Below are 21,103 nucleotides of genomic sequence, written 5' to 3'. Positions count from 1 at the left end.
TGGCAAATGCTGTGTCTAGGGAGATGTAGTCTGTAAAGCCTCCCTTTACTAACCTGATCTTGCAAATAGTTAAACATAATTTATGTGTAAATTGCATATGTGATTGAGTAGTGATACATTAAGTCCTTCTGTTTTATAAGCAATGTTAGGGAGCCACTCAGATCCCTGATTCTGTTGATATTTAGTCGTGGAAGGGGGTTTTGTCTGTTTAAAGGGTGGAAGGGTCTTTGTCTCTTTAAAAAAAGATGGCATGGTACAAAAAAAATTGGAATTTGTGAATGGTAGTTCCTTATGTAGAAGCAGCAAAGCACTGTAATATAGGATTAAATTCTCCTCTTGCTCTTCATTGTTGTTTCCTTGTTATTAGTATGTTTTTACCTTTACAAATATAGTTACTTCCTAGGTGCTGTGCCCATTTGACCTCTGTGTAGTGACACTTGATACTTACCTGAAAGGGCATAAAATGATGTCTAGCTTAATTGTATGGTAAAGTCTACAAGTAGATTGTATCTTTGAATTAGTGTTGAAAAAGGGAATAAACCAGGATGTGATGTTTGCTAAAGGAGGTAACATCCTTCGGGAACATCTGGTAGCAGAAGTTCTGGATAACATTTTGGCCTTGCCAAAATCTCCCTTTGAGGTTTCAGGCTTGTAAACATTCATGATTTGGCTTTAATTTTAGCAGGAAACTATTGCCATAAAAGGGTGATGAGGAACATCACATCAAGCACAACAGATAAGGCTGTTCTTATAAAAAAACCAAAACAATCCCAGAAGAATATCTTGAGCCTTTAGTATACCAAAGACTTAATGCAATGGGACAGATGCTAATGAATGCATTTCAGCTATATTTGTGCTGATTGGTACAAAATTTGAGAATACATATGGAGACATCAGATCTCTCAACTATGAAATTCTCATCTGTACTACGAGATGAGATGGTATCGTGTGGCATCAAACTCTGGTCTCCTGTAAACAAGTTACAGGTGGAGTGTGGTGTGTTCATTCACAGTTTTTGGACAGACAGAAGTTTAAAAGCAGTCCATTCACAACGTTTGGATGCTTTGAAGCCCCAGGCTTATCCAGGTAACTGAATCTGTAAGCCTTTCAGTATATCTATATATGTTGATGATGAGAGACAAATAATTTGCTTTGCTGAGCAAGGTCCTGTTGTCTTATGTTGGTGTATGCTTAAGCCAATGTACTGGTACAAATACATAACTTATTTACAAATGTGTGTGTGTATATATATCTGTATGTATTTGGAGGGAGTGGGGCTCCGAGTCACCTTTGACTAACCGGCAAGGCTTGTCCCATAAAGCAGTAGAATTGCATAAAGTTGTGTTTCTGTAATGAGCTCCTCTTTTTGTTTAGTAACTAGCAGCTGGGCAAAAAATGGTGTGATTTGTGTCTAGTTTTGAGCTAACCTGTTTGTCAACATGTAGAAGTATGTTGGTTCTATATCAGCAAGCCAGACAACTGTGAATGTTGAACTCATGCATCTTTCTTGGTGGAGAGCATTAACTTCTCTCTTCCATCCATCTATTGGCCTTTAGAAAATGTGATCTTGTTTATCCTCCAAAAATTATTTTTCTGTAATTATCTAAGTGGAGTTCTTATTCTAGGCCTGAAACTGAACTCTGTAGGATAAAAATGTCAGAACAAGGATAACAGATGTGATTTCCTCAAGTAGTTAATCTATTTTAAATGCATACTTGACTCAAATAGCTTCTGTTCTATGGTTAAGCATTGTTTTATATTTGGAGTTTCAGACAACATTGCAAGAGTTGTAGAATCGTGGATGAATGTTCACTATTCTGTTACTTTTTTAGGCATATCTGAATAAACTTATAGAATATACTTAGAGAATCTTATTATGATTCTGTAAAAATGATACTAAGCATCTTATGTCAAGAAAGGAAAAAAAAATAAATAGATGAATGGGAGAATTTTACTTTCCCCTGGAGGGGACTCCAAGTTTTGCTGCAACCTGGGTTATTTCAGATGAAGATGTGGAAACTAGTTCTCAGCTTAAAATTCTCAAAGCTTTTCTGTTGCTGTTGTTTAAATGTTAATTGCTGTAGTATAACTATTTGCCTCTAATGGGAACTCCCTGGCAGAAGTCAGCCAGGCAAAGCAACCTGATCTAATATTAAGGTTAGCTCTCTTTGTTTTGAGGGGTGATTTAGGTGACCTCCAAAGGTTCCTGCTGACCTAAATTATTCTGTGATGTAGTCTCCACTTAATCATGGTTAACTACAAATGTCTTGAGTTTCAGGCAACAAAGATTTAAAAACTGTGGTTAAGCCCTTTCCCACAGACTGGAGGAGGACCCTTGTTTTGGCACCTTAGCCAATTACCCAAGAGTTAGCATAGGCATGTGTCTGTATTGCTTGTACCCTGGGAAGCAATGTGGTGATGTATTATGTCTGCAAAGGAGTTACTATGTTCTGCATTAATTTAACATAAACTTTTACTGTCCTGGAAGATTGATGCAGTGTGAATGACCAGTTAAAGTACTCAAGCACATAGCTGAAATGACATAGTTTCTCCTGAGAATAGCTGTCTAAATTACAGCAGGACAATGCACCTTATTAACTGAAAATGGTGCCAAGTTAAGCCTGTTGGCTTTTGTTTCCTTCAAGTTAAACGTAAATGACCTTAAATCATTTTCATGCTTACTGATACAAGCATGCCTTTAACTGGCTTAAGTAAACTTGTTTTGAAGTGATCAGCTGTAGTGATCAGTAATCCATTTAAATTACTGAGACCTTACTGATGTATTAACGTCAGGTGGCGTCTTTCCAAAGAAAGGGGACCCAGGTTCACATGGTTGGTTTTTTTATCTTGTGTTCCCACAGTTGAACCACATTGTTTTCCAGTTTACCTAGTGATTAGGTAAATGGTACCCTACATAAATCTAAAAGTTACTCTTAGCTGTACTATTCCAGCTAACCATTAGATTTTTTTTTTTTAATTCCCGGGTAAATTCTCCCTCCTCGTATCTGTATATATAGATTTTTGAGGTTACAATAGGTCTATCCTACTTCGTGGTTTCTCTCTTCCTCCCAAAATTCTACATCAGCAACAAGGAAAGTTTTCTGTCTGAGGTCTCTTACTCTGGGGGGTCACTTAGGCTAGGGAAATGGGACGTTGAAAGGAGTATTTATACTCTTTAAGACTGGCTCTTCTCAAAATAATTTCTGAATCGAAGTGGACGCTCGTACTTGCCTTTCCTCTTTCTGTTGAAAAGGAATTACTAACTTTTCTAAAAAAGGAGACCATGAGGTAGAACATTGGCTGCATGTAAATGAAGGCAGATGCTGTTCTGAATGCTGAAAAAAGGGAATGTAATATAAAGTCATATTCAACTAGAGCTTGTTAGTGATCTGATTACCATACCTTACTGAAGGAACTACTGCATTTGTACTAGTATGTTAGGGTAATCAGTTTTTAAATGCATTTCAGTGATTGTATTCTACCTTTTTTCCAGAAATGTTACGAACAAAAGCAGTACAAAAATGGACTCAAGTTCTGCAAGATGATCCTCTCTAACCCAAAATTCGCTGAACATGGAGGTAACTTCAGGTTCAAAAGTTGTTTTTTCTTTTTTCTTCTGTCATGAGTTTAAATGTGTAATCAGTCTATTCCATACTATCGTGAAAGAGAGGAGCCAGTTGCTGGGCATTATTCTGTCGTTATGACTGAATAATTACTCTGGATTTTCAGTCTTTCTGCATTCAGACCAAGTTTCCACCCTAGCACTCCTTTGTGGTGGGATGATGAAGATCAAGGTATATGGTGGAAGCACACTTCAGTGAAGCTTCCAAGTAAGTTGCCTTTCTAGGTTTCTGGGTCAGAATGCTCATGTGGGTTTTTCTTATGTTCCTGTTTAACAGCAAGCTCAGCCTTTTTTGGAATATTACATAAAGGTATTCTGCCAATGAATTAAAAATCTTGCTCTTCTTTTTGTCAAGTACATACACTAAATTTTCTGTACTGCATACCAAATTGTTAGTAATAAGGAGCGAAGTTAAGTGTAATATTTATTGTTGCTGCTAAGATGTGAAGCTGAAGACAGAATCTGGAGATCTTGTTCTGAGAAATACTGTAGGAAACTGAACAGCAAAAATGTGGCTTCTATTTACATCTGTCAGAACTTAATCCTCAGTAAGATATTTTAGTCTTACTGTATTATAGGGCTTCTGTTGCATGGTTCAGCCAATCTTTACTTCTGATGCAATGAATCTTTCTTGCTTGTATGCTGTTGAAGCAGCCTAACACTGACTGTGCTTGTACTGTGTCAGTAAAATTATTTTCCTATTTGACACTGTCAAATCTTGGCAAAATGTTCGACTAATCCTTTTCATGCTTCTGTCAGTGTCTGCTTTTTCTTCATTGTCTTCATTACTTCCCCTAGAGATAAAAGTAAGGTTTTCTTGTTGTTTCAAAGCTAGTGGCTTGTCCAGCTCTGACCTCATGCATTTTTCTCTACTAGCATTTGTGTTTTTATAACATCTCAGTATATATCTCTGTCTTTTCTGCTCTTGCTGCCTCTTAAACTTTTCCAGGACAACTAGCTGCCTTGGCAGTACACATACTACTTGGGCTCTGAGCCACTAATGGCTTTGAAGCTTGGGAGCAAAGCCTGGAATGAACAGCTGAAGCAGAACTAAGCCAATGAAATGATCTGATGGGAAGCTGCACTGTTGTCACACTTAGCTTCAGAGACAAGGAATTTGAAAAATTTAGTGAGAAGGTGACAAACAGATGGATTGCTGTGGCTGGACAGCTATCTCCCTAGTGCGGGAAGGTAGGAGTAGCTTGCCCTCCTTCCCACAGTGGGGATATTCTTTTTCAAGCTTCCTGATGTTATTGGGAAGGTATCATTCTAGCATTCTCTGTTCTTATAGTGTGGATGTAGGACAACTTAAAAACAAAAACTTTGGGTCACTTCGGGTCATTGTTCCCTTTATGTGTACTTTTACAGAAAACTGTGTTGAACCGTTTGATAGACCTTATCAATGAAACTTCAAACTGCTCTTATGGCTGGTCTTGAGCTGATGGGACATTGCCATTAATACTGGGGAAAAGGTTGCAATTGGAGGAAAACCAGAATGCTATGATGAAAATGTGACTCATAATCTTCTGGCAGAGACTAGAAGTGGTCTCTTATTTAGCAAAAAAAACCACCCCAAAATATGAATCTGGAACAAGTTTCAGGCATAGCACATGCATTGCATGCAAGGTGTTGCCCACAATGTTAGTTAATGGGGGAAGAGGGGAAGCAATAGTAGTACCAAAGTATTATGTGGCATCTTGTGCCTCTTGGAATGTTGATTAAAATGCTATGACTTTGAGAAGGTCTTTTACCCCCAAAATACTGTAGCAGAAAATATACTTCTCTTAACTAATGCTTTGTAAGCAACCTGTAGTAGTGGAACTGACTGTGACAGAGGTCTGTTTCTTATGGTGTGACACAACCTAATGAATTTTTCTCATTCTGTGTACCTGGAACTTTAACACACATTAAGCTCTCTAAAATTGCTTTAGATTATTATTAACTCCCTTAAAGCCAGTTAAACATATTTATTAAAGGTTTATGTTGTCTGTGTTCATGACATCTGCATGATATTCTGCAGTGGTCTTTTTAAGACTAATTTCAAGAAAGGAAATGCTTCCATATAACAGTCTTCAGCTGTGCTAGGCTGCTGTCCTGATCTAAATTTATCATTTAATGGGGAACTTCACTGTGTAACAACTTCAAAGGGTATCTGCACTGTGAAACTGGCATATGGGAAGTCAGAAACATAAGTATATGATATGTCTTACAGAGACGCTTGCGATGAAAGGACTGACCTTGAACTGTTTAGGGAAGAAGGAAGAAGCATATGAATTTGTTCGTAAAGGACTTCGTAATGATGTAAAGAGTCATGTCTGTATCCTTTGTAATACAAAACCTGATCTTTTTGCTGTAAGTTCGCACTCCTGTGTATAATTTTGTTGCTACATGAGTGCATACTTTTGAAGTACATAATGTGGCCTTTATAAAAGCAGTCTAAAATAAGGTGCGTACAGTGAATATTAAATGGTAATCGGATACTTGAAGTCTTACTTTCCTTCTACAATTTTGCAGATTCTTTAAGGAAAAATGCCTTTTAGGAAAAGACCATCTATGATATTTACTTTCTGCAGAGAGTAGGTATGACTTGTAAAATCTGGCCTTTTCTAAAATTTTCTTCTCTGTTAAAAAGGTATAAGAAATCCAGTCTAGAGGTGTTCTGAAAATAGCTATTTTGACACTAAATTTTAGATAATGGCTTAGGTCTACTGGCTTGATGACTACTACTCTATTCTGAACTTGTCATTGAAAACTTTATATCTCTGAAATAACTTAACAGCTACCCAAGAGCTTCGGGAGTAGCTGTCTTATGTTTAAACCACAGATAGGAGGCTAATTCAGATTTGCACAGAATGCCTCACTTGTTTTGTGTGAATTTGAGTTGCACATTATGGGGCAAATTTACCATTAAATATTTAAGTTTTTAACACTTTTAAAAAAAATCTTCCTTTAGTATCACAGTTGAAAGAAACACTTTCAGATGGCCGTCTAGTTAAGACAAAGGGATGGTTGTTTGCACCATTCCCATATTAAATATCCAGGAAGCTTGAGATTGGGAAAAACCTCTAAGGCTATAGAGGTTATCAGAGTTACTAGAGGTATGCCATAGAACAGTCAAGGACAATTTGTACTTTCTTGATCTTAAAAGCTGAACAGCTAAGGAACACCAGACCAACTTTAATGTATGTGTAAGAAGTCTTGCATCTTAAATCAGGAAGCAAAAGGATCTGGGTGAGGTAGTGGAGAGTTTGTGGGGAATTCTGATTCCTAAACAAATTTCCAGAGTGGGATTGATCAGCATCCCTAACTTTTTCTCTGCAGTTCATACCAACTCTAAAACCGTCTGGAAGACTTCCGTATAAATCCGGGAGGGATATGTGCTTTTTCTGATCTAATTTGGGGGGTGGGGTGGTCAAAGGGACCCTCTTCCTGGACAAGTTTGTTCTTTGTTTTTTTTAAAAAGACGCATTGATATTTTTAATGAGTTTTAGTGAATTTTATCACTGTTTTGCTGACTTCTTAAACTTACCTTAAGAAAACAACAAGGATTTTTGTTTTCTGAATTCAGAGAAAGTGTGAACTCATCTAAATCCTATTAGGCACAAATGTGGTGGTGTTTTTGCTGTGTCCATAGAACTAGCTCTGACAAAGCAAGGAGTTCCAACTTTTTGCATTTAAGTGTATTGTTATAGCTCTACAGAAAATCCCCTTGAGTAATCTGTCTATGCAGAATTGCTTCTCTACTGAGCACAAGCTAGCTGATACAGAATTAATTCCAGGCTGTCACAGTACGTTCAGTTATCAACTCTTGGTAAATTCTAAAGAAATAGCAAACCTCTTTTACTATTACCATACTTCAGGTGCACCTGATGATCATAATGTCACTACCCAAATATCTGAATGTTTCCTGATGGTGGGGCTCCAGTACATGGGGAGAGTCAAGACTAGGAGAATATATGTTCTAGCCCATGAGAAACTGAGATCTGAGGCTGAGATTTTTAATAGAGGTTCTGCTACATACTTTGCCAAAGGCTTGTGGCCAGCTATGAAGTTCTGATGAAAACTTGAAGGCCTGTTGATCCTCAGTGCTATCTAAGCAGAACTTGGGAGGTTCTCTAAAATAATTGTTTACATTTCCTGTTTTATGTGAGCTTAATGCCTATCATTTGGTTTAAAGGGAGAGGTGGGGAGTAGCCATTAAAGTCACCTCATTCCATTAGCTGGTTTCAAGGATGTACAAGACATCTCTGCGTTCTTATGTTCTTGTGGTAGCAGGTGAAGATGCTTTGGTGTATTTTGTCATCTGTGCCTTTTAGAAAACACCTGGTAGAGGGTGTTTAAAGTACAGCTGGTCACTTCAGTGTTCTGATGTTTAAGGAGGAGTAGAAGATTTTAATTCTTCTGCAGTTCCCCATATTGAGGTTTGGGGAAAATGGCTGCTGTAAAATTGTTTAGAAATCTAGAGGTTTTCTGGCCAAACTACAGATTAATTCTGACCCCTTTTTGGATACAACTTGAGTAATGATCTGGTCAGATATCTACACTTATTTCAAGAATAACTGTTTCAGATAGCGCCACGTTACACTTGGGACGCTATGGGAACACATGCAAGACTGCTCAGAGCTGTCTACTAGAATAAACTGGTGGCACTGTGCGTAATTGACTTGTGTCAGCTGTTAAAATTTCTTATGCTTAGTCTTGACTACTGTACACACTTATTTCTGGATGGGTTTATGCTTTTCTTTACTTGATTGCTTGGTGAAGAATATGATTTATGAAAGATTAAGCCAGATTACCAATTGTATCCAGGAGTGGTAATGATCCCTGATATATTACTCAAAGCATTATCTTAGTCTCAGTACACTGTAAAAGTGCATATAAATTCTTTTGGACTGAATTGTCTTGTCTTAGGTGAGAATCTAAAATATCAGTAGTTCTGAGGCAGGTGTAAGAAGTTGTAGAAAGACAAAACAGGGTCTCTTGCTTATGTATTGGAAGCTTCCTTCAGCCTATTAATTCTCACAAGTCTTTTCTTTTGTCCAGAATCATATATCTTTTCTTCTTGATAATTACAGACCAGCTTTGTATCTTCATATCTAGAAGACATAAGTCTTTCTAAGAAAGAGGGAACTTACGGTTCTGTTTCTTTGATTAATTTGACCAGGTTAACACATTGAATTTTCTATGTGCTTTCTCAACTTTTTGAGATACAAAGTTTAAAAATGTTAATATCTTTGGAGGGAACAGTTGTTTCTGTTTCAGTTCAGTAGCATAAGAACTCTTAAATATTTTGGTTATTAACACTATGAGTTATTTGTGCCATCTTAGTTGGAAGAGGGTGAAGGATGCATATACCTCTCCCCAAGATTTGCTGTGTTTTGCTGCTTCGGGGCACATGGGACAGCTTCTTGAGAGAACTGTTTAGCCACTTCTAATTTGAAAAGCAAAGTAAGTTCAGATTTACTGTTGTGGAAGGTGTTGCCTCAGTGAGCTACCAGTAACCTGGAGTAGCAAAAGGTAGAGCGTGTCAAGTAAACTACACACACAGTGTAACACGTTGCTCTCACGTGCGTTGGTTTCATACTTTGAATTCAGAATCTTTCCAGGACAAAAAAAGATGCTTGTGAGAGGAAAGTCTATTGAAATGACACACTACTGATGGAAATCTGAGATGCTGAGAATGTGACAAAGACTTCTGACGCACAGAAATGCTAGTATTTCCTTTTGTCAATGAATAAAATGTAGCTCTGTGTGTATCCATTACTGTAAAATCTGGAGACTAAGTGAGGTTACAGATAGGCAAGTGAGGAAAAGTAAAACTTGTACACAATTGTATTGTTAGAATGAGATACTTCTAAGAGTAAGAATTCTTACTGTAATTACAGTAGTATGTTTTAAACAATAAATGTCTAGGAATAACTCTTCTGAAGCTTGTAGGTTTTGGATCATTTAGTTTCTATAACTGTTTTGGGGGGGTTATGAATGTGGCTTAGAAGATTTTTAAATGAGGTGGTGGTTTATTTGGAAGCATTTAATATTTAAAAATGTATCAGTAAAGTCTGGCTGCAGTAATCAGACTTAATTTATAACGGTGGTGGTCTTCAAGGAAGGTGTCATGTTGTTTAGTCTGTAACACAAATGCACTGCAGTTACTTTGTGAAAATTTTGAATGTATTTTCCTTAACGTGCACTAGGTTGGCACGTCTATGGTCTTTTGCAACGTTCTGATAAGAAATACGATGAAGCCATCAAGTGTTACCGGAATGCACTCAAACTAGATAAAGATAATCTACAGATCTTGAGAGATCTCTCTCTGTTGCAGATTCAGATGAGGGATTTAGAAGGATACAGGGTAAGTATTCCCTTTGAATTCCCACTTATTGCTGTTAGCATTCTCTTGTTATTCTACTCCATTAAGTCTTTCATTTGTAGTCGTTCTGTTGCTACTTGGTTTTGCTGTTTCAGAAGTGTTTTAAGATCTTGTTTAGGAAAGCATGAAAACATATTGCAGCAGAGCTCCATAAAAGTTGAGAACAGAACTAGAAGTACAGTCATTCTGTACAATTTGACTTGTGGATCACTTCTTAAAACTGTAGCTCTCAGCTCATTTTTCACTAAAATAAAAAGGATGACTTAAAGCTGAACAAGTAAGAGTACTTACTGTGCTATTGTGAAGTACCGCAAATGATGTTTTGGGTGCATATACTGAAGGTGGCTGCTTTTTTCTTTTTTTAAGAAAGACACTGACATGTTTCTTGGAGTATGCGGGGAAACGCCCCATGATGACTGATTTCTTGAACCCCAATACTGATTTTTATCATAAATAAAACCCTATAATCTGTCTAAAAACAGATTTAGTGGTTTCAAAATGGCTGAACTGATTTGGCTGTGAAAGAGCAAAGTCCTGTTCCTCTCCCATCCTCTGTTTCATGTGAAGTAGAGGGCTGGGCTGTAGGCTTTGGCATAAGTTGGCCTCCTTCACTGGGGATGTTGAATTTGCTCATGCAAGAAAAGGGAATAACTGATTTAGGAATGTGATTTGACTCAGGAAGGGGGTCTGAGAAGTCCTGCAGCAGCATAAGCCTAAGGACTTTGTTGCCTGGGTATGAGGAGGGTGGGACTGCTCTGTCAGTGGCAGTGAGTGCATGTTTTCTAATGGAAACCTCTCCTGGAGTTTTCAAAGCTCTATCTTTGGAAATAATGTAGGCCCTTAAGAGGTAGTCTTGAAAATGGCACCTTTTGTGTACCAATGATCTTGTGGTATGACTTCTATATTTAGTATGTAGCTCCGAGATTTATGAGACAGAAACATGCTGCTTTTTCCCATGCTGTTAGAATTCCAAAAATGGCCCAGGGCTTTTAAGATTAACTGTAGTGGTGGTGAATTGTGATAAAGATGTAATAACTCTTTTTTTTAACATCTCTTATTTTTAAATTGCTTTTCTATCACCGAAGGAGACAAGATACCAGCTACTTCAGCTGCGCCCTACACAACGGGCTTCCTGGATTGGATATGCCATTGCATACCACTTATTAAAAGATTATGATATGGCCTTAAAACTACTTGAAGAGTTTAGGAAAACCCAACAGGTAAGACTTTCTATTCTGGACAGAGAACACTGTCTGTATGAGACCCACAATCTGAGGAATTGGTTCTTCGTAATTATGAAGAACTAACTAGGAATGAGTTAAGAATTAGAGAAGGAACTTGCTATTTGTGGAGCTTTCTGGTTTGAGCAGTAAGATTTCCAGAGCTTAGCAGCTGATGCAAATAATACAGGAATACTTTTTCCCTTTGCATTAGGCTGTTAGGGTTGTGGATATAAGGGTAGATTGATGTGGACTAACTTAAAGTTTGAGATTTCTAGCTAAAGAAAACGTGTGATGATCCTGTCCCTTTACAGTAGGTAAAACTTCAGAAAATACTGTTTAGTGTTGGATGTGCTCATGTGCCCTCTCCTGCGATAGCCTGGATGCCATTACACCTCCACAAAGAATGTGAAAAAGTTTTTCATTGCTTTGTATGCATCTGTATATTGCGCTCTTAAAGTCAGTACTTGGTGTCAAAGAAACCATAGCTGAAAATTCTTTGAGAAGATTTGGTGTTACTGAAACTTGTTGGAACAAATCAAATGGTACAATGCTAAAATCACTGAGTATAACCTTTTTTTTAAGAGAGACCATTCCCATGTTCTGTTATTGGTAACTCAGAACTATAAAATCTGAGTTAACAGAACAGAATGGATGCGTTGATTATTCTGTAACATGGAAAGAAAAACCATGTTTATAGATGCATTCAGCTTGAGAGGTGTGTTGGAATTAACATGTGCAGATACTAAGCTATTACTTGACCTATAGATTGTGATTTATTTTTTAAACAAAAAATCTCGCATCCTTTCTGAGAACTGCATTTGAGATCTTGTACAGCCAGAATGGGATTAACTGTAAAAAAAAGGAAATTAATTAATTGCTGTGAGCGACCAGTGTTTGTCTTGGTCATGTATCATGGTCAAACAAAGGATGTTGCAAGCCAGGGATATATATAGCTTAGTATTTCAAAAGAGCTGTAACTTCGAGGTTGAATACAAACTGAAAACAAGAAGTTTAAATGAAAACTGGGTCATCCTCTATGAGTGTTTGACAGCCAAAAAGTCATGGCTCTCGAATGAGTCAGCAGAGCCCAATCTGAGTTCAATGTCTAAATGACTACTTGAATTAGAAAAAAAATCTATAATAGATGGAAAAACTGCAAATGAAGTGTAAGAAATTGGGGCTCTTCTAAGGACTAAAAGGGCTTAAGAGTGGTATTGACCACTTGGAGAGAATGGAAGTGATGCTGTTAATGTTGTTGTCTTTTCTAAAAGGTTGTGTGTAAATATGCTTCTTGAGGGCAGACATGATAATAGTTCTTTAGTCTAGTGACTAAGCCGGATTTAAATACCATTTACTGTAGATTAACGTATTAAATCAGTTGAGTCGGCTGTGCAAGTTATCACGATCTTCAGTCTCACCCTAAAACAAATCATTAGAAGATCTTAGGCTCTCATGCCATTTTTTTAGTAAAACTGGAAGTATTTGGTAAACTTCCATAAATAGGAAAATGGTTTGTACTTGAACAGTATGAGCTGTTTAACTATTGCTTAGCATAGTATCAGTGACAGGAAAATGGTGGAAAAGCTGATTAAGTATTTAAGGACAGAAATATACTAGAAATTTTGGACAAGGTGAGTTTATAGAAAACTATTTATATCAAGCCTCTCCTCTTTTTTGAGACTGGTAGAGACAGTTAAGTGGTATACTGTGTTTTCTCCCCAAAAACACTAAAAATAAGGATCACCGCATTAGTATCATTTCTCCTGCAAGTAGAGACTCTGGTGCTTTGCTGTGCTAGCTCCCCTGAGGAGTGCAGGCCCATGGAGACCCCCAGCCATTGGAAGAGAAATATCAACGTGTTGTGTCCAGAACAGTCATGAGAGGCCAAGCAAACTCACAGCTTAATTTTGCCACTCTTTGGCTCTTCCATGATAGTCCCCAAATGTACTAGTTGTGGTGTCTCTATGTATTTAACAGTCCTGCACTTAAAATGGTTGAGTTCAGGATACTCCATTGATCTTTGAGGAGGTACATTTCTTGCTTACTTTACTTTTCTAATCTCTCCTCTTGCCCTGTCCTTTGTATTCACTCCAACTCCACAGATGAACTTTTGTGACTGATTTGATAGAATATTGCATGTGACTGTGATAAAAGGGCGTTGGGTGTTCAAGGTTCAAAAGGAGGGTTGAAAGACTGAAGGGTTTCAAAGTCACTAGTGAATGGGAAGGTTCAACAGACTGATGGTTTCCGGGAGTCTTACGGCAATCTGTATTAGGTCTGATACTGTTTACCGTTAATGAACAAAGTAGTAAATGTAACATGTAAAATGCTTCTGTTGTAATAATTGGTGATTAATGGTGATGTAGGGTGGTCATATTCATTTACTTGGATTACTCAAGCAGCTCTGTCGATTCAGATGTGAATTAACACAGCCAAAGCCAAGCAGTAAGATTGAGAAAAAGATCAAGGAACTTTAGAGTTTGTAGGTGAGTATTTAAAGATGCAGTATTACAAAATAATGGAGCTAATCTAACTACAAGCTGTTGCCAAAGCCAGCAGTCTGACTCTTTCCTGTGTGCTCCCACTGCTTCCTTGTGCAGCACTGGTTGACTCGTGAAGGGCTGGTTCAGGAAGCCAAAGTGACAGAAAAATAATCACTCTTTTGAAGGATTGATTGGCTGAACTGAACAACTGTGAGGTGAGAGGGGAAAGAGGAAGGGGAATAATAGAGGGAAGTGAACTGCCTTTGTTGATCCAGACTGCGGACAGATTAACTTAGCTTACTGTAAAATTGCTCCTCAGTGCAGGCTCATGGGTGAAAAGCAAAAGCCACCCTTATTTCTGTGGAGAAGCAGGGATTTTCTCTATATAGCACTGATTACTGAGAGATCAAGACTTACTGATGACCCTGTTCTTAAAAAGTTAGAAAATAAAAGGAACAATATGGGAAGATAAGAGGTCTAGTGAAAATGCTGTCTAGTGAAGGGCAGAGAATTCTCTTTGTTTACTGTAGGCAGGAAAAAACCCTAGGTGATTGTAGTACAGTTTAGATTCTGTATTTTGGAAGAATGATAGCAGAAAGACTGCTTAGTGGGGAAAAATAAAGAAACAAGTAGCTGCAGGAAGTTGAGCAACAAATTCAAAAGATAAATCACTTTTTATCACCGGCGTTTTTATTCTAATGGCTAAGTTATCATTGGAAATGGTGAATTTTCTGTCTCTTAGTGTATCCAGATCAACACTGCCTGTCATCTGAAAGCTGCAAGTTAGCCAGATGCACAATATTTCAGTCAAAAACAGGTTATGAGGTTGAATGCAGACATCACTGCAGGAAATGTAACAGCCTGTGCTGTCCAAGTTAAATCAAATGATTTAAGAGTCCCTTCAGAATTTAAATTTTGGGAACAAAGGTGTAAAACAACTATGCAATTTGTTTTACTGTTGTATGTCCCATTTTCCTTCTTTTCCAGAATAAAACTTTTATTCTTAATTTTTATTTTATTCCTAATTTCTGCATCAGGCCCACAATTACAGATATGGACAGAAAACCTCTGGAATTTTGGGGGTCTGCTCTTAGGTATGTTTTGGCTGCATCTTGTCACATTCTTTCAGTGACAGTTATGTTAGGGCATCTGTGGTTGTAAAGTTGACTCTTTTTTTTTTTGGTCCAGGAGAGGAAGAAATTTATTCTGAAACAGCAGAATTGAGTTCAAGAGGAAGTTGGACATCTCATGTGCAAAAATCATAATTCTGGGGGGAGGGAGGAGTAAAGATGTTGTGCAGCAATAACAGCGGTGTGGAAAAAAACTTTTTATAGAATGTCTTATTCTTTATAAGACAATCTGATTATTCAGATAAAGTACTGGGGTTATAAGCTGCTTGCCTTCTGATGAATTGCATGTTTAAATCATCATTATCATGAGGAGATTTCAAAATCTCTTTAAAAATGGACTTCTAAAACTGCTTTTAAGATGTCTCTGGTAGTGACAGTGAGCACAGTATCCTTCTGGTAGATTTACCCTATGTGTAAGAGGGAGTTAATTTGATTTTTTTTTTGAGATTTCATAATCTCTTTTCTTAGTCCTGCCAAGCCAGAATAGGTTAATACATGTTTCTTCTCTTTTTATATATATAGTTTTTTTAAGGGTTGTTGGGGTATTCTGTTTTGAAGGCCTAAAACCAATTCACGATATGCCAAAAAGCTGTGCTACTTGTGGACTTTAGATATGTGTATTATATTGTATGAGAGGATATTTTTGAGGGAAGTCAAGGAGAAAACTAAATTGGTGCTCTGAAGTTTCAGTTTCGTAGTATTGCAGGAAGACATGTTTAAATGCTTAATCCCTGTTGCATGTGTCAATTCTGTGAAGCAGTTAAAAATGCTTTCCAGGTAACAAAGTTTTTTTTTATTAGTGCCTTCCAATGTTTAATAGGGATAAAAACTGAGCAAAGGTGGGAACAGAAATGGAGCTGCAGATGGAGGAAATATACTTAAAGAAATGGGTAGGGCGTCATGCTGCCTGCTGACTAGTATGCACAAGGTCTAGTCTTGTTCCGTTAGCCATCATTTGCTATAATACATTAACAGTTAGCAAAAAATACTTTAATGCTGTTATTTTCAGCCCCAAACCTGATGTTTTGTCAGATATACACTTCTTTACAACATTGTAATTTAGTTATGCTGTCTTTAGAACATTTTTACCTAAAAGGAAATCTTCTAAAAGCTCACAGCTATAAAAGCTGCCTCTAAAAATTCAAAAAGCATGTAAACAGAAATGTTAAATCTCATAAAATTGATCTGTGCTTAGGGAAGGACTGGAAGTAGTGGTTTAGGACAAGATTCTTCTAATATGAATGTTAATTTCAACTGGTTTAATGTTTTGGGGTGTTTTTTGTTGTTTATTAAATTACTTAGTTCTTTAAAGAAGACAGTGGAAAAGCTTTACTCAGGGAACAGAAAAGTAATAGTAAACCATTTGGTGACCAATTTGACTTCAAAGTGTTGCTTGCTCAGGAAGAAACAAAGTATCTACTGTCATGGGAAAGAACATCAGTAACATTTATCAAACTGAACTGCATCTTATCCATTTTTATTTAAAAACAACAAACATGTAGACTATAACTGTCTTTACTTCTACAATTTCTATTTAGGCAGTATATTTCATATATTAAACTGTTGCATAGATCAGCTGGGCATTGTCTGGAGACTTCCGCATTTGGTTTCTGAAATTCTTGGAATTTACTTGTGGTTGAAGTAGCTTCTGTGCATATTAGTGAAGAGTATTTTGTATGAAATAATTACTATAACTCTGTCAAGAGTTTTCATTGCCTAAATGCACTTTCGGGAGTTATCCCTAGAAAGGAATACTTTTGAATGTCATCCTCTTCCAGTGGCTGATGTATCACTGGCAGGTGGATGACCCACTAGTCTTGTATAGCCTGTAGGCAAAGTCCTCAGTATACAACTGGCAGCAAACCTCAAAATAATTACCCGTTGCTTGAAAATGCTCTTTGCATGCTTCTGCACTCTGTTTTCCGGGGGATTGAACTGCAGGAAAAAGAACACTTGGTTAGAGAGAACTAGCGTAAGCTTCCTGTCTGAAAAATTCTAGTTGTCAAACTACGGCTAGTATTTGGGTGGTTCATTGCTCTTGGAAATAGTTTAATCCAGAGTTTTTGCTATGCTGAAAATGAGTCTTGTGATGTCCCAGCAATTTCCTACAGAACTTAGGTCAAAATTGTTGTGGAGTACATGAGTCCTTCAGAAGGAAAAGATTACCAAGATCTTTGCAAATTTTACTGAATTGCATGAGAGAAGGCAAGGATTCTTTTTTAAATTAGCTCGCCACAGTGATAGAGATAAGAGAAATATAGGAATTCTTTTGAACTGTTCTCTAACAACATCCTGAGTGAATCTAAATTAATTGCGAATAACAGGAGTTTTACATTTTGAATGTTTGGATGGGTATATAAATAGACCTGACTTATTCTGTAGCCTGAATCTTGTGTTCTGTAATACTGCATATAGTTGATATATGGGTAAATGTTAACTAACCTATTGCTTTTTTCCCCTGCAGATTCCTCCTAATAAAATAGATTATGAATATAGTGAACTGATTTTATATCAAAATCAAGTGATGAGAGAGGCAGATCTATTTCAGGAGTCTTTAGAACATATAGAGACATATGAAAAGCAAATATGTGATAAATTAATAGTAGAAGAAATCAAAGGTAAGTCATTCTTCTGCCCTCAGCCAGTTTTGTTCTAAACATTTGCGACTGCCTTTCAGATACAATAAAGCAGTAAAAGAAAAAAACCATGTGAAATCTTTTATTTGAAAGAATTACTATAAGGAAACTGGTAATACCAGATTTACAATTTTGTGCTCCAGTAACTCGCCCTACCAAAGTGGAGAGTGGATGCAGGTAGTTTAATTTAGATTGACACAGGAACAGAGATCTCGGAGATTATTATATTGGTGTATATTAGAGGAGCCTTCTGTAAATCGGAGCTCTTACAAACCAGTTTTAATCTCATGAAGAATACTGTTTGTAGTACAGATGCTGACTTTTTTTTGACGGAAGTATCAGATTCTTGTTTCCTCCTTAAGCTTGCACTTACTTGTACTGCCCTACTTAGGTGAATACTAAAATTGACTTTTTTGATTAAAAATAACCCACAGTTGTTTTGGGGATTTGAAGTACTGAGTTCTGAATATGCACAATTATACAGTATAATAGCATGTATTCTTTAATTGCTCCTTGGTTGCACAGTTGTGGTGGGTTGCCCCTGGCCAGCAGCTAAGCCCTGTACAGCTGCTCACTCACTTCCTCCAGCCTCCCCCATCAGGACAGGAGAGAGGAAGAGCAAAAGCAAGAAAACTCATGGGTTGAGATAATGATGGCTTGAGTGAAGGGGACACCCCACCACCACCACAACAAAAAAAAAAAAAAACCCCAAACACCAAACCACATCCCCCAGTGATGCAAAGGCAATCACTTACCACCTCCCACAAGCAGACTGATGCCCAGCTAGTCTGCAAGCAGTGGCTACCTGCCCAAATGCTCCTTCCCCTCAGTTTTTATTACTAAGTGTGACATTATATAGCAGGAAATATCCCTTTGCAGTTTGGGTCAGCTGTCCACATTGTATTGCCTCCCAACCTGCTTGCTGGGTGGCAGTGTAGGGTTAAAAAGAGAAAGCCTTGATGCTCTACAAGTACTGCTTAGCAGTAGTGAAAACATTGTAGTGTTATCAGTGTTTGCTCACAAATCCCAAAACACAGCCATGTATGGGCTGCTGTAAAGAAAATTAATTCTATGCAAGCCAGACCTGGTAGAACAACTTACTTAGTAGCAAACCAGTGTCATTTAACAGGTTAAAAACTGGTTAGTTGGTGTAAAAAATGTATGTGTAGTAAAGTAAACAGCCTTGTAAAAAATGACAGTCATGTGTTGGAGTCCTGGAAGGAAGAGTTTCTTGTTTCTTTGATATTTTAAAGACTCAGATACAAGCATCAAAATAATAATTTTTTTCACAGGTGCTGAATGCTCCAAACTGTGTTGATCTGTGTGTTTAGTAGCTTTAAGTAGCATTTGTAATACATATTAAAAGCCTCTTTAAAAGTATCTACATATGATTAAGCCCAATTTTATGTATCTATTTTTGTAAACTTTACTCCAAAGCCATCAGTGTTTTCCCATGTAATTCAGTTATTTACTGCATTGTTTTTAGGAGAGATGTTACTGAAGTTGGGAAGACTGAAAGAAGCTGGTGAAGTATACAAAGAGTTAATTGAGCGCAATGCAGAAAACTGGTATTATTATGAAGGCTTGGAGAAGGCCCTACAACCTAGTAAGTTAAGATACACAGATACATTGAAAATACATATGATATAGGATATACTTAAAGCTTCTGTTTGATATATTACTGTTTTAGATTAAAAGCCTTACTTGGCAGAAAACAATGTACTTTCGTATCTTGGATATGATATAGTTGTGTTTATCCATTTAAAAAAATGTTCACTGACAAACTTGCATGCATGAAAATAGCAGCAGCAAGTCTTTCACTTTTTGGAACCTGAGGTGGTGTTTGGTAATGTGCTTACACGGAGAATACTTCCTTGCCACACACAAACTTGGAAACCAAATTGCAATTCATTCCTATCTAGTTAGTTGTATGTCAGACTACTATCATATACCACAACATAAAATTGTCATTCTGAAACTTGTTTAGGTGGTACCTCTTTCAATGAGCGTATGCAGAAATACTCAAATATCTATTTCAGATGGCCTTTTAAAGATAGGTTATCTGAAAAAAAAAAATATCTTTTTTAAGCTGACTGTTCTTTGGAGGAAAAGGTGATAAATGTGATAAAATCTTTGTTATTCCAGTGCTAGTTCACATTACTGCTGTTCTGTCTTTCCAGGAAAATAGCTAGTTGTTTGGTTTTGTTTTTTCTTTTTAAATTACATTATTTTAACAATTTATACTGTAAGTGTTTTGCAGTTGTAACTTTCCCAAGTGTTTACACAGGAGTGGTTTCCTTGTATTTCACTGTTCACTAATTAGTGGAAATTTTATTGGAATTATTCTGATGACATCATAAATCATAAGCCCACAAGGATATCATTTGTAGATACTATAGTTGCATTATATTTCTCTACCAGCTTCCTCCTAAACCATTTCACAGTTGGTTTTTTGTAAGCTCTGTCAATATGGCTTGTGATTGGGAAACGAAAATGATGGCATTTGTTATATTTATGCAGAGGGTAACATTGCCCTTTGAATGGTTTTCCTAGCATATCCATGGAGTTGGAGATCGTGATTATTGTCTCAGAAGATAAATTACCCAAGAACTTGATTATTCTGTTTGATATAACAAATATGTTTACGAAAATGTGTAGTTCTTATCAAAGAACCAATCTAGTAGTTTATTTGACCTATTAAAATCCTATGTAGTTTGAAACTGTACTAATTTATAAAACTAATAATGCTACTTTATTTTTTAGGTGGTCTTAGGACTATTTCCTCCCCCATGGTAAGTTCTGGAGCTCCAACTTGTGACTTCAATTAGGGCTTTTATATGCTTTAGTTCCAATCCAAACATTATTTTAGTGTAACTCTTAGAACTGTACATCTCTTGGAGCCACTGGGTAACATATTCCCCCCCCTTCCCCAACGTCTGAGCTCAGTGACAAGACAAATTATTTTTCGTATGAAATTAAACCAAACATATTTATTAAATATATGTTGTGTCGTAGTCTTGATCTGTACACTCAGTTTTACTTAAATTGCTTGATCAATTTAAAAATATTCAAGCAAAATTGATCTTAATTATGTGAAAATGGCATTTCAAAGCAACAGATTAGTTTTATTTAAGTTGTACCACATTGGAGCTCCAAAGCATATTATGGGGGAAAGGGGAGGAGTGGGAAGAAAAAAAAAACCTAACAGAAATAAAGCTACTTAAACATTAAGGTATAAAAAGTTCTGGTGCTCAGTACTCACACTGGCAGTGTTGTGCCTTGTTTTTGCTGCCACCAGAGGACCTATAATAAAAACATGCTTGCATAGTATGTTATTTGTATGCCTATGACTTAGAAACACAATATATTTCTCTGGATGCTTTAAGTATGTCTAAAACAGATGCATAATGAAAAATAGTTAATTGAAGCTATGAATGTCAAACTACTGCGTGAATGGGTCTGCACAGCTTGTAACTAAAAGAAACCAAACTTTAGTACTCTATGATTGAATGTGCAAGGTAATTGTTCTGTCTGCAGTTTCTTTACTGTGATTGATGCTGGTAGTTGTGTATTGTACATACAGTTTGTTTTCAATACAGTTGTACACAGTAATGTTTATGATTAACTGGAAAAAATAGC

At 36.9% G+C, this 21,103-nt stretch overlaps 1 protein-coding gene across 8 annotated transcripts in view; it reads left to right on the top strand.

Annotated features, from left to right (window-relative positions):
- NAA16 (N-alpha-acetyltransferase 16, NatA auxiliary subunit) overlaps window positions 1-21,103 on the top strand; it is a 71,276-nt gene that overhangs the window by 9,092 nt on the left and 41,081 nt on the right. For 5 of the 8 annotated variants that reach the window (XR_008464724.1, XR_008464729.1, XM_054190305.1 and 2 more), the window contains exons 2-7: window positions 3,494-3,578; window positions 5,835-5,939; window positions 9,817-9,974; window positions 11,078-11,212; window positions 17,293-17,446; window positions 18,951-19,070. Coding sequence is in view for 6 of the 8 variants with exons in the window: in XM_054190305.1 (XP_054046280.1) it covers window positions 3,494-3,578; window positions 5,835-5,939; window positions 9,817-9,974; window positions 11,078-11,212; window positions 17,293-17,446; window positions 18,951-19,070 (757 nt within the window). In the remaining 2 variants the exon portion in view is untranslated. Of the gene's footprint in view, window positions 1-3,493; window positions 3,589-4,571; window positions 4,814-5,834; window positions 5,940-9,816; window positions 9,975-11,077; window positions 11,213-17,292; window positions 17,447-18,950; window positions 19,071-21,103 lie in introns of those variants that run through there. The other 3 variants (XM_054190315.1, XM_054190325.1, XM_054190336.1) reach the window with 3 other exon arrangements.

This window comes from Rissa tridactyla, chromosome 1 (assembly GCF_028500815.1).
Source record: "Rissa tridactyla isolate bRisTri1 chromosome 1, bRisTri1.patW.cur.20221130, whole genome shotgun sequence".
NCBI classification, from domain to species: Eukaryota; Metazoa; Chordata; class Aves; order Charadriiformes; family Laridae; genus Rissa; species Rissa tridactyla.
Note: the sequence above shows the minus strand (reverse complement) of the source record. Positions and strands in the feature narration are given on the sequence as shown.